The sequence below is a fragment of the Chiloscyllium plagiosum genome, unplaced genomic scaffold (assembly GCF_037043375.1).
Source record: "Chiloscyllium plagiosum isolate Xiang-an unplaced genomic scaffold, Cpla_swu_hap1 HiC_scaffold_31, whole genome shotgun sequence".
Classification (NCBI taxonomy): Eukaryota; Metazoa; Chordata; class Chondrichthyes; order Orectolobiformes; family Hemiscylliidae; genus Chiloscyllium; species Chiloscyllium plagiosum.
In genome coordinates this window covers 3,080,065-3,093,783 of record NW_028270169.1, presented here as the reverse complement: position 1 = coordinate 3,093,783, position 13,719 = coordinate 3,080,065, and the positions used below count along the sequence as shown (strand labels likewise).

The 13,719-nt window shown below is 50.6% G+C and overlaps 1 protein-coding gene across 2 annotated transcripts in view; it reads left to right on the top strand.

Annotated features, from left to right (window-relative positions):
* LOC148141841 (tyrosine kinase receptor Cad96Ca) overlaps positions 1 to 13,719 on the top strand; it is a 75,743-nt gene that overhangs the window by 15,567 nt on the left and 46,457 nt on the right. For both annotated transcript variants that reach the window (XM_087977047.1, XM_087977048.1), the window contains exons 5-8: positions 6,300 to 6,438; positions 7,926 to 8,024; positions 9,562 to 9,722; positions 10,071 to 10,202. In XM_087977047.1, the coding sequence (XP_087833173.1) occupies positions 6,300 to 6,438; positions 7,926 to 8,024; positions 9,562 to 9,722; positions 10,071 to 10,202 (531 nt within the window). The remainder of the gene's footprint in view (positions 1 to 6,299; positions 6,439 to 7,925; positions 8,025 to 9,561; positions 9,723 to 10,070; positions 10,203 to 13,719) is intronic.

Sequence of the window (13,719 nt, the reverse complement as noted above, 5' to 3'; positions counted from 1 at the left end):
GAACAGGTACACCATCTATCAGTGTGTACAGGTACACCATCTATCAGTGCGTACGGGTACACCGTCTATCAGTGTGTACGGGTATACCGTCTATCAGTGCGTACGGGTACACCGTCTATCAGTGTGTACGGGTACACCATCTATCAGTGTGTACAGGTACACCGTCTATCAGTGCGTACGGGTACACCGTCTATCAGTGCGTACGGGTACACCATCTATCAGTGCGTACGGGTACACCGTCTATCAGTGCGTACGGGTACACCGTCTATCAGTGTGTACGGGTACACTGTCTATCAGTGTGTACAGGTACACCATCTATCAGTGTGTACAGGTACACCATCTATCAGTGTGTACAGGTACACCGTCTATCAGTGCGTACGGGTACACCGTCTATCAGTGCGTACGGGTACACCGTCTATCAGTGTGTACGGGTACACCGTCTATCAGTGCGTACAGGTACACCATCTATCAGTGTGTACAGGTACACCATCTATCAGTGTGTACAGGTACACCGTCTATCAGTGCGTACAGGTACACCATCTATCAGTGTGTACAGGTACACCGTCTATCAGTGCGTACAGGTACACCATCTATCAGTGTGTACAGGTACACCATCTATCAGTGTGTACAGGTACACCGTCTATCAGTGCGTACAGGTACACCATCTATCAGTGTGTACAGGTACACCGTCTATCAGTGCGTACAGGTACACCATCTATCAGTGTGTACAGGTACACCATCTATCAGTGTGTACAGGTACACCATCTGTCAGTGTGTACAGGTACACCGTCTATCAGTGCGTACGGGTACACCATCTATCAGTGCGTACGGGTACACCGTCTATCAGTGAGTACGGGTACACCATCTATCAGTGTGTACAGGTACACCGTCTATCAGTGTGTACAGGTACACCATCTATCAGTGTGTACAGGTACACCGTCTATCAGTGTGTACAGGTACACCGTCTATCAGTGTGTACAGGTACACCATCTATCAGTGTGTACAGGTACACCGTCTATCAGTGTGTACGGGTACACCATCTATCAGTGTGTACGGGTACACCATCTATCAGTGTGTACAGGTACACCATCTATCAGTGTGTACGGGTACACCATCTATCAGTGTGTACAGGTACACCATCTATCAGTGTGTACAGGTACACCATCTATCAGTGTGTACAGGTACACCGTCTATCAGTGTGTACGGGTACACCGTCTATCAGTGTGTACGGGTACACCATCTATCAGTGCGTACAGGTACACCGTCTATCAGTGCGTACGGGTACACCATCTATCAGTGCGTACAGGTACACCGTCTATCAGTGCGTACGGGTACACCGTCTATCAGTGCGTACAGGTACACCATCTATCAGTGTGTACGGGTACACCGTCTATCAGTGTGTACGGGTACACCATCTATCAGTGTGTACAGGTACACCGTCTATCAGTGCGTACGGGTACACCGTCTATCAGTGCGTACAGGTACACCATCTATCAGTGCGTACGGGTACACCGTCTATCAGTGTGTACAGGTACACCATCTATCAGTGCGTACGGGTACACCGTCTATCAGTGCGTACAGGTACACCATCTATCAGTGCGTACGGGTACACCGTCTATCAGTGTGTACAGGTACACCATCTATCAGTGTGTACGGGTACACCGTCTATCAGTGTGTACGGGTACACCATCTATCAGTGTGTACGGGTACACCGTCTATCAGTGTGTACGGGTACACCGTCTATCAGTGCGTACGGGTACACCGTCTATCAGTGCGTACGGGTACACCATCTATCAGTGTGTACAGGTACACCGTCTATCAGTGCGTAAGGGTACACCGTCTATCAGTGTGTACGGGTACACCGTCTATCAGTGCGTACGGGTACACCATCTATCAGTGTGTACAGGTACACCGTCTATCAGTGCGTATGGGTACACCATCTATCAGTGCGTATGGGTACACCGTCTATCATTGCGTACGGGTACACCGTCTATCAGTGTGTACAGGTACACCGTCTATCAGTGTGTACGGGTACACCGTCTATCAGTGCGTACGGGTACACCATCTATCAGTGCGTACGGGTACACCGTCTATCAGTGTGTACAGGTACACCGTCTATCAGTGTGTACGGGTACACCGTCTATCATTGCATACAGATACACCGTCTATCAGTGTGTACAGGTACACCATCTATCAGTGTGTACGGGTACACCGTCTATCAGTGTGTACAGGTACACCGTCTATCAGTGTGTACAGGTACACCGTCTATCAGTGCGTACGGGTACACCATCTATCAGTGCGTACGGGTACACCATCTATCAGTGCGTACGGGTACACCATCTATCAGTGCGTACGGGTACACTGTCTATCAGTGCGTACGGGTACACCATCTATCAGTGCGTACAGGTACACCGTCTATCAGTGCGTACAGGTACACCATCTATCAGTGTGTACAGGTACACCGTCTATCAGTGCGTACAGGTACACCGTCTATCAGTGCGTACGGGTACACCTTCTATCAGTGTGTAAGGGTACACTCTCTATCAGTGTGTACGGGTACACTGTCTATCAGTGCGTACGGGTACACCATCTATCAGTGCGTACGGGTACACTGTCTATCAGTGCGTACGGGTACACCGTCTATCATTGCATACAGGTACACTGTCTATCAGTGTGTACGGGTACACCATCCATCAGTGCGTACGGGTACACCATCTATCAGTGCGTACGGGTACACTGTCTATCAGTGTGTACGTGTACACTGTCTATCAGTGCGTACAGGTACACCTTCTATCAGTGTGTAAGGGTACACTCTCTATCAGTGTGTACAGGTACACCATCTATCAGTGTGTACGGGTACACTGTCTATCAGTGCGTACGGGTACACCGTCTATCAGTGTGTACGGGTACACCATCTATCAGTGCGTATGGGTACACTGTCTATCAGTGTGTACGTGTACACTGTCTATCAGTGCGTACAGGTACAGCGTCTATCAGTGTGTACAGGTATTGAGTATATCAATATGTATAGGTGCAATGTCTATCAGTGTGTACATGTGCTGGATCTATCAGTGTGTACAGGTAGAAGGCATATCAGTGTGTACAGGTACGGGGTCTGTCAGGGTGTACAGGTACGGGGTCTATCAGGGTGTACAGGTATTGGGTATATAGCAGCTACAGGATCTATCAGTGTACACAGGTATTGGGTCTATCAATGTGTACAGGTATTGGTAAATCAGTGTGCACTGGTCTGGGGTCTGTCAGTGTGTACATGCATTGGGTACATCAACATGTATAGGTATTGGGTATAGCAATGTGTACAGGCATGGGATACATTAGTGTGCACAGGTACGGGTATATCAATGTGTACAGGTGTTGGGTATATCAATGTGTACAGGTATTGAGTATATCAGCATGTTCAGCTACAGGGTCTACCAATGTATCAGTGTGCGTAGGTACAGAGTCTATCAGTGTGTACAGGTGTTGTGTTTATCAATGTGTACAGATTTTGAGCGTATCATTGTGTACGGGTATTAGGTCTATCAGTGTGCATATGTATTGGGTATATCAACATTTACAGGTATTGGTTATATCAATGTGCACAGGTACGAGGTCTACCAGTGTGTACAGGTACGGGGTCTATCGGTGTGTACAGGTATGGGGTCTATCAGTGTGTATGGGGACAGAGTCTATCACTGTGTACCATTATTGGGTATATCAGTATGTACATGTATTGGGTATATCAATGTGTACATGTACTGTGTATATCAGTGTGTACAGGTATTGGGTCTGTCAGTGTGTACATGTATTCGGTGTATCAACGTGTACAGGTACAGTGTCTATCAATATGTACAGGTATGGGGTCTACTAGTGGATACTGGTATTGATATTTCAATGTGTATAGGTATTGGGTTTATCAATGTGTGCAGGTACAAGGTCTATAAATGTGTATTGGATATATCAGTATGTACAGGGTCTATCAGTGTGTACAGGTATGAGGTATATCAGTATGTACTGTACTCTGGTATAAGAGTGTGTACACATAGCGGGGTATATCAGCATGTCCTGTACTGAGGTATATCAGTCTGTACAGGTGCAGGATATATCAGTGTGTACAGGTACAGGGTATATTAGTTTGTACAGGTATGAGGTCTGTCAGTCTGTACAGGTACAGAGTATATCAGTGTGCATAGGTACTGAGTCTGTCAGTCTGTACAGGTACAGAGCATATCAATGTATACAGTTACAGGGATATCAGTGTGTACAGGCACAGGGTCTATCAGTGTGTACAGGTACGGGGTCTATCAGTGTGTACAGGCACGGGGTCTATCAGTGTGTACAGGTACGGGGGTCTATCAGTGTGTACAGGTACGGGGTCTATCAGTGTGTACAGGCACGGGGTCTATCAGTGTGTACAGGTACGGGGTCTATCAGTGTGTACAGGTACGGGGTCTATCAGTGTGTACAGGCACGGGGTCTATCAGTGTGTACAGGTACGGGGTCTATCAGTGTGTACAGGTACGGGGTCTATCAGTGTGTACAGGCACGGGGTCTATCAGTGTGTACAGGTACGGGGTCTATCAGTGTGTACAGGTACGGGGTCTATCAGTGTGTACAGGTACGGGGTCTATCAGTGTGTACAGGTACGGGGTCTATCAGTGTGTACAGGCACGGGGTCTATCAGTGTGTACAGGTACGGGGTCTATCAGTGTGTACAGGTACGGGGTCTATCAGTGTGTACAGTACGGGGTCTATCAGTGTGTACAGGTACGGGGTCTATCAGTGTGTACAGGCACGGGGTCTATCAGTGTGTACAGTACGGGGTCTATCGGTGTGTACAGGTATGGGGTCTATCAGTGTGTATGGGGACAGAGTCTATCACTGTGTACCATTATTGGGTATATCAGTATGTACATGTATTGGGTATATCAATGTGTACATGTACTGTGTATATCAGTGTGTACAGGTATTGGGTCTGTCAGTGTGTACATGTATTCGGTGTATCAACGTACAGGTACAGTGTCTATCAATATGTACAGGTATGGGGTCTACTAGTGGATACTGGTATTGATATTTCAATGTGTATAGGTATTGGGTTTATCAATGTGTGCAGGTACAAGGTCTATAAATGTGTATTGGATATATCAGTATGTACAGGGTCTATCAGTGTGTACAGGTATGAGGTATATCAGTATGTACTGTACTCTGGTATAAGAGTGTGTACACATAGCGGGGTATATCAGCATGTCCTGTACTGAGGTATATCAGTCTGTACAGGTGCAGGATATATCAGTGTGTACAGGTACAGGGTATATTAGTTTGTACAGGTATGAGGTCTGTCAGTCTGTACAGGTACAGAGTATATCAGTGTGCATAGGTACTGAGTCTGTCAGTCTGTACAGGTACAGAGCATATCAATGTATACAGTTACAGGGATATCAGTGTGTACAGGCACAGGGTCTATCAGTGTGTACAGGTACGGGGTCTATCAGTGTGTACAGGCACGGGGTCTATCAGTGTGTACAGGTACGGGGGTCTATCAGTGTGTACAGGTACGGGGTCTATCAGTGTGTACAGGCACGGGGTCTATCAGTGTGTACAGGTACGGGGTCTATCAGTGTGTACAGGTACGGGGTCTATCAGTGTGTACAGGCACGGGGTCTATCAGTGTGTACAGGTACGGGGTCTATCAGTGTGTACAGGTACGGGGTCTATCAGTGTGTACAGGTACGGGGTCTATCAGTGTGTACAGGCACGGGGTCTATCAGTGTGTACAGGCACGGGGTCTATCAGTGTGTACAGGTACGGGGTCTATCAGTGTGTACAGGTACGGGGTCTATCAGTGTGTACAGGCACGGGGTCTATCAGTGTGTACAGGTACGGGGTCTATCAGTGTGTACAGGCACGGGGTCTATCAGTGTGTACAGGCACGGGGTCTATCAGTGTGTACAGACACTGAGATATATCAGTGTGCACAGGTACGGGGTCTATCAGTGTGTACAGACACTGAGATATATCAGTGTGCACAGGTATGGGGTATATCAGTATGTACAGGTACTGGGGTATATTTGTGATCAGGCATGTCAAACACTGAAATTGATTGACCTTTGGATTCAATGAGTAATGGCTGTGTGGGGTTGTGTTGAGGGATTGGGTGGGTCTTGATGTGGGAGATCAGCTGTGATCTCAAGGAAGGGGTTGCAGGCTCGAGGGGTTGAATGGCCTCTTCCTGTTCCTATTGTACTCACCCATTCCCCCACCCCCTGGTCGGGGCTGGTTGTTTGTTCTGTTGTTTGTAGCCCGTGCAGTTCACTGTGGAAGACCTATCTTTACTCGAGGTTTTGAAGATTGGGAAGCAAGGGAAGTTCTATCGAGCAAAAATCACCCGGGGTAACTGCAAAGGCCATCGGCTGGTCACCTGCAAGCTGACCATGAGGAGTAAGTCACTGGAAATGGGGCTGTACATGATGAGTCGAGAGAGTGTGGTGCTGGAAAAACACAGCCGGTCAGGCAGCATCCGAGGGGCAGGAGAGTCGGCGTTTCGGCCACAAGCCCTTCATCAGGAATGAGGCTGGGAGCTGAGGGGGTGGTGAGATAAATGGGAGGGGGGGCGTGGGGCTGGGGAGAAGGTAGCTGGGAGTGCGATAGGTGGAGGTAAAGGTGATAGGAGAGGAGGGTGGCGCGGATTGGTGGGAAGGAAGATGGACAGGTCATGAGGGCGGTGCCGAGTTGGAGGGTTGGAATTGGGGGTGGGAAGGGAGGTGAGGAAACTGGTGAAGTCCACATTGATGCCGTGGGGTTGGACGGTCCCGAGGCAGAAGATGAGGCGTTCGTCCACCAGGCGTCAGGTGGTGAGGGAATGGCGATGGAGGAGGCCCAGGACCTCCATGTCCTCGGCAGAGTGGGAGGGGGAGTTGAAATGTTGGGCCACAGGGCGCTGTGTTTGGTTGGTGCAGGTGTCCCGGAGATGTTCCCTAAAGCGCTCTTTAGAGGCGTCCAGTCTCCCCAATGTAGAGGAGACCGCATCGTGATCAACAGATACAATAAATGATATTGGTGGATGTGCAAGTAAAACTTTGATGGATGTGGAAGGCTCCTTTAGGGCCTTGGATGGGGGTGAGGGAGGAGGTGTGGGCGCAGGTTTTACAATTCCTGCGGTGTCAGGAATGATGACAGGAATGTCCGGGTGACACTGTGTCACTGTCTGGCTGTAACCTATCCCATTGTCTAGCTGTAACCTATCCCATTGTCTAGCTGTAACCTATCCCATTGTCTGGCTGTAACCTATCCCATTGTCTGGCTGTAACCTATCCCATTGTCTGGCTGTAACCTATCCCATTGTCTGGCTGTAACCTATCCCATTGTCTGGCTGTAACCTATCCCATTGTCTAGCTGTAACCTATCCCATTGTCTGGCTGTAACCTATCCCATTGTCTGGCTGTAACCTATCCCATTGTCTGGCTGTAACCTATCCCATTGTCTAGCTGTAACCTATCCCATTGTCTGGCTGTAACCTATCCCATTGTCTGGCTGTAACCTATCCCATTGTCTAGCTGTAACCTATCCCATTGTCTGGCTGTAACCTATCCCATTGTCTAGCTGTAACCTATCCCATTGTCTGGCTGTAACCTATCCCATTGTCTGGCTGTAACCTATCCCATTGTCTGGCTGTAACCTATCCCATTGTCTAGCTGTAACCTATCCCATTGTCTGGCTGTAACCTATCCCATTGTCTAGCTGTAACCTATCCCATTGTCTAGCTGTAACCTATCCCATTGTCTGGCTGTAACCTATCCCATTGTCTGGCTGTAACCTATCCCATTGTCTGGCTGTAACCTATCCCATTGTCTGGCTGTAACCTATCCCATTGTCTGGCTGTAACCTATCCCATTGTCTGGCTGTAACCTATCCCATTGCCTCTGTAGATGTATCCCGGCAGAAACTGCAGGTGGAGATTGGCATCATGAACAAACTGGGCTATCACAAGAATATCATCCAGCTCTTGGAGTGGAACATCTCACAGGGTAAATGTGTGTGTGTGTGGGGGTGGTGGTGTGTGTGAGTGTGTGTGGGAGGGTGAGAGAGAGTGTGTGTGTGGGGGGGGGGGTGAGAGAGAGTGTGTGTGGGGGGTGTGTGAGGGAGTGTGTGTGAGAGAGAGTCTGTGTGGGGTTGGGGGTGTGAGAGAGTCTGTGTGGGGGTGTGTGTGAGAGTGTGTGTGGGGAGTTGTGTGAGAGAGTGTGTGTGGGGAGGATTGTGTGAGAGTGTGTGTGGGGGGGTGGTGTGTGTGGGTGTGTGTGAGAGATTATGTGTGAGAGTGAGTGTGTGGGGGTGTGTGTGAGAGGGTGTGTGTGGGGTGTGTGTGTGGTGGGGGTGTGAGAGTGTGTGTGAGAGAGTGTGTGTGGGGGGTTGTGTGAGAGAGTGTGTGTGAGGGGTTGTGTGAGAGAGTGTGTTTGGGGGTGTGTGTGAGAGTGTGTATGGGGGTTTGTGTGAGAGAGTGTATGGGGGGTTGTGTGAGAGAGTGTGTGTGGGGTTGTGTGAGAGAGTGTGTGTGTAGGTGTGTGTGTGAGAGAGTGTGTGTGGGGGTGTGTGTGAGATAATGTGTGTGGGTGTGTGTGTGAGAGAGTGTGTGTGTGGGGGATGTGTGAGAGAGTGTGTGTGGGGGATGTGTGAGAGTGTGGGGGGGATGGGTGAGGGTGTGTGTGTGAGAGTGTGTGTGTGGGGGGGATGTGTGAGTGTGTGTGTGGGGGGGGATGTGTGAGAGTGTGTGGGGGTGTGTGTGAGAGGGTGTATGTGTGGGGTGTGTGTGAGAGGGTGTGTGTGTGGTGGGGGTGTGAGAGTGTGTGTGTGGTTGTGTGTGTAAGAGTGTGTGTGGGGGATTGTGTGAGGGTGTGTGTGAGAGTGTGTGCGTGTGTGGGTGTGTGTGAGAGAGTGTCTAGGGTGTGTGTGTGGGGGGGGTTGTGGGTGTGTATGTGTGAGAGAGTGTGTGTGGGGGGGGTGTGAGAGTGTGTGTGTGGCGGGGGTGGGTGTGGAGGTGGTTAGGAGTGGTGTGGGATGTATGTCCGTGTGTGTGTGGGGGGGGGGGGTGTGAGAGTGTGTGTGTGTGGGGGGGGGGGTGTGAGAGTGTGTGTGTGTCGGGGGTGTGTGTGTGAGGGTGTGTGTGTGGGGTGGGTGTGGAGGTGGTTAGGAGTGGTGTGGGATGTATGTCCGTGTGTGTGTGGGGGGGGTGTGTGAGAGTGTGTGTGTGTGTGGGGGGGGGTGTGTGAGAGTGTGTGTGTCGGGGGGGGTGTGTGTGAGGGTGTGTGTGAGGTGTGTGTGTGTGTGGGGGGTGGGTGTGGAGGTGGTTAGGAGTGGTGTGGGATGGATGTCCGCGTGTGTGGGGGTTGGAGGTGGGTGAGGATGTCTGTCTGTGTGTGTGGAGGTTGTGGGGAGGTGGGTGGGGGTGTGTGTGGGAGGTTGGATATGGTGGAGTGTGTTGGGTGTGTGTGTGTGTGTGGAGGGGGCAGTAGGGGGTAAATGTGAGGGCCATCCTCCCGCTCTGAGCCAGTGCCCTGTCTGTTACAGAGCCCTACATCCTGATAATGGAACATGTAGGAAATCGGAATCTGAAAACATTTTTACAGAATAACAGGCCCCAGTTGTCCAGCTGTAAGGACCTGCAAACCCAGCTGACGTTATCTGCCTATTTCATTTCACTGGGGATGGAGCACATTGCTTCAAGAAAGGTAAATACTTGGTTCGGTACAGCTTACCTTGGCACAGTTCAACCCTGTCAGGCCCAGTTTGGTATTGCTGAGCTTGGATCAGCTCGGTTCAGTTCTAGTCGGTGCAGTTCAGTGGGGCTCATTTCGCTTTGGTTTGATTTGGTGCTGCTGGACTCAGTGTGACTCACTTAGTTAGGCTTGTTTTGTGTCAGTGTGGCTCGGTGCAGCTTGGCTCAGCTCAGTTTCGTTCAGGTCAGTATGGCTCAATGCAAAATAGTACAGCTTGGTACACCTTGGTGCAGTTTAGTTTGGTTTGGTGTGGCTGGGTTTGGGTCGTCTAGCTCAATGATGCTGCTTGATGCCCAGCAGATTGCTCACCGGGACTTGGCAGCAAGAAACATTCTGGTTGGTCGATTTCCACAAGAGTGCAAGATTGCAGAGTTCAGTCTAGCTGCTGATCTGTCCAATACAGGAGCCGTGAAGTGTAAGAAAGGAAGAGGGGTGAGTATGATCAGCAACTCTTTCCTTTCTCAAAACAGTCTCTTTCAGGAGTGACACAGAGCAGCAGAATCTGGAAAGTAATCACTCTGTGGGAGTTACATAGTGACAGACCTGTCTCCACCAGTACTGTCCCCCAGTGTGATACAGTGACAGACCTGTCCCCACCAGTACTGTACCCCAGTGTTATACAGTGACAGATCTGTCCCCACCAGTACTGTCCCCCAGTGTTATACAGTGACAGACCTGTCCCCACCAATACTGTACCCCAGTGTTATACAGTGACAGACCTGTCCCCACCAGTACTGTACCCTAGTATTATACAGTGACAGACCTGTCCCCACCAGTACTGTACCCCAGTGTTATACAGTGACAGATCTGTCCCCACCAGTACTGTCCCCCAGTGTTATACAGTGACAGACCTGTCCCCACCAGTACTGTACCCCAGTGTTACATAGTGACAGACCTGTCCTCACCAGTACTGTCCCCCAGTGTTATACGGTGACAGATCTGTCCCCACCAGTACTGTCCCCCAGTGTTATACGGTGACAGATCTGTCCCCACCAGTACTGTACCCCAGTGTTATACGGTGACAGACCTGTCCCCACCAGTACTGTACCCCAGTGTTATACAGTGACAGACCTGTCCCCACCAGTACTGTACCCCAGTGTTATACAGTGACAGACCTGTCCCCACCAGTACTGTACCCCAGTGTTATACGGTGACAGATCTGTCCCCACCAGTACTGTACCCCAGTGTTATACAGTGACAGACCTGTCCCCACCAGTACTGTATCCCAGTGTTATACAGTGACAGACCTGTCCCCACTAGTACTGTCCCCCAGTGTTATACAGTGACAGATCTGTCCCCACCAGTACTGTACCCCAGTGTTATACAGTGACAGACCTGTCCCCACCAGTACTGTATCCCAGTGTTATACAGTGACAGACCTGTCCCCACCAGTACTGTCCCCCAGTGTTATACAGTGACAGACCTGTCCCCACCAGTACTGTACCCCAGTGTTATACAGTGACAGACCTGTCCCAACCAGTACTGTACCCCAGTGTTATACAGAGACATGCCTGTCCCCACCAGTACTGTACCCCAGTGTTACACAGTGACAGACCTGTCCCCACCAGTACTGTACCCCAGTGTTATACAGTGACAGACCTGTCCCCACTAGTACTGTCCCCCAGTGTTATACAGTGACAGACCTGTCCCCACCAGTACTGTACCCCAGTGTTATACAGTGACAGACCTGTCCCCACCAGTACTGTCCCCCAGTGTTATACAGTGACAGACCTGTCCCCACCAGTACTGTACCCGTGTTATACAGTGACAGACCTGTCCCAACCAGTACTGTACCCCAGTGTTATACAGAGACATGCCTGTCCCCACCAGTGCTGTACCCCAGTGTTATACAGTGACAGACCTGTCCCCACCAGTACTGTACCCCAGTGTTATACAGTGACAGACCTGTCCCCACTAGTACTGTCCCCCAGTGTTATACAGTGACAGACCTGTCTCCACCAGTACTGTCCCCTAGTGTTATACAGAGACAGACCTGTCTCCACCAGTACTTTCCCCCAGTGTTATACAGAGACAGACCTGTCTCCACCAGTACTGTACCCCAGTGTTATACAGTGACAGACCTGTCCTCACCAGTACTGTCCCCCAGTGTTACACAGTGACAGACCTGTCCCCACCAGTACTGTCCCCCAGTGTTATAGTGACAGACCTGTCCCCACCAGTACTGTACCCCAGTGTTATACAGAGACATGCCTGTCCCCACCAGTACTGTCCCCCAGTGTTATACAGTGACAGACCTGTCCCCACTAGTACTGTCCCCCAGTGTTATAGTGACAGACCTGTCCCCACCAGTACTGTACCCCAGTGTTATACAGAGACAGACCTGTCCCCACTAGTACTGTCCCCCAGTGTTATACAGTGACAGACCTGTCCCCACCAGTACTGTACCCCAGTGTTACACAGTGACAGACCTGTCCCCACCAGTACTGTACCCCAGTGTTGTACAGTGACAGACCTGTCCCCACTAGTACTGTCCCCCAGTGTTATACAGTGACAGACCTGTCCCCACCAGTACTGTACCCCAGTGTTATACAGTGACAGACCTGTCCCCACCAGTACTGTACCCCAGTGTTATACAGTGACAGACCTGTCCTCACCAGTACTGTCCCCCAGTGTTATACAGTGACAGACCTGTCCCCACCAGTACTGTACCCCAGTGTTATACAGTGACAGACCTGTCCTCACCAGTACTGTCCCCCAGTGTTACACAGTGACAGACCTGTCCCCACCAGTACGGTACCCCAGTGTTATACGGTGACAGATCTGTCCCCACCAGTACTGTCCCCCAGTGTTACATAGTGACAGACCTGTCCCCGCCAATACTGTACCCTAGTGTTATACAGTGACAGACCTGTCCCCATCACTACTGTCCCCCAGTGTTATACAGTGACAGACCTGTCCCCACCAGTACTGTACCCCAGTGTTATACAGTGACAGACCTGTTCCCACCAGTACTGTACCCCAGTGTTATACAGTGACAGACCTGTCCCCGCCAATACTGTACCCTAGTGTTATACAGTGACAGACCTGTCCCCACCAGTACTGTCCCCCAGTGTTACACAGTGACAGACCTGTCCCCATCACTACTGTCCCCCAGTGTTATACAGTGACAGACCTGTCTCCACCAGTACTGTCCCCCAGTGTTATACAGTGACAGACCTGTCCCCACCAGTACTGTACCCCAGTGTTATACAGTGACAGACCTGTCCCCACCATTACTGTACCCCAGTGTTATACAGTGACAGACCTGTCCTCACCAGTACTGTACCCCAGTGTTATACAGTGACAGACCTGTCCCCACCAGTACTGTCCCCCAGTGTTACACAGTGACAGACCTGTCCCCACCAGTACTGTACCCCAGTGTTATACGGTGACAGACCCGTCCCCACCAGTACTGTACCCCAGTGTTATACGGTGACAGACCCATCCCCACCAGTACGGTACCCCAGTGTTATACGGTGACAGACCTGTCCCCACCAGTACTGTACCCCAGTGTTATACGGTGACAGACCTGTCCCCACCAGTACTGTACCCCAGTGTTATACGGTGACAGACCTGTCCCCACCAGTACTGTACCCCAGTGTTATACGGTGACAGACCTGTCCCCACCAGTACTGTACCCCAGTGTTATACGGTGACAGACCTGTCCCCACCAGTACTGTACCCCAGTGTTATACGGTGACAGACCTGTCCCCACCAGTACTGTACCCCAGTGTTATACAGTGACAGACCTGTCCCCACCAGTACTGTACCCCAGTGTTATACAGTGACAGACCTGTCCCCACCAGTACTGTACCCCAGTGTTATACGGTGACAGACCTGTCCCCACCAGTACTGTACCCCAGTGTTATACGGTGACAGACCTGTCCCCACCAGTACTGTCCCCCAGTGTTATACAGGGACAGACCTGTCCCCACCAGTACTGTACCCC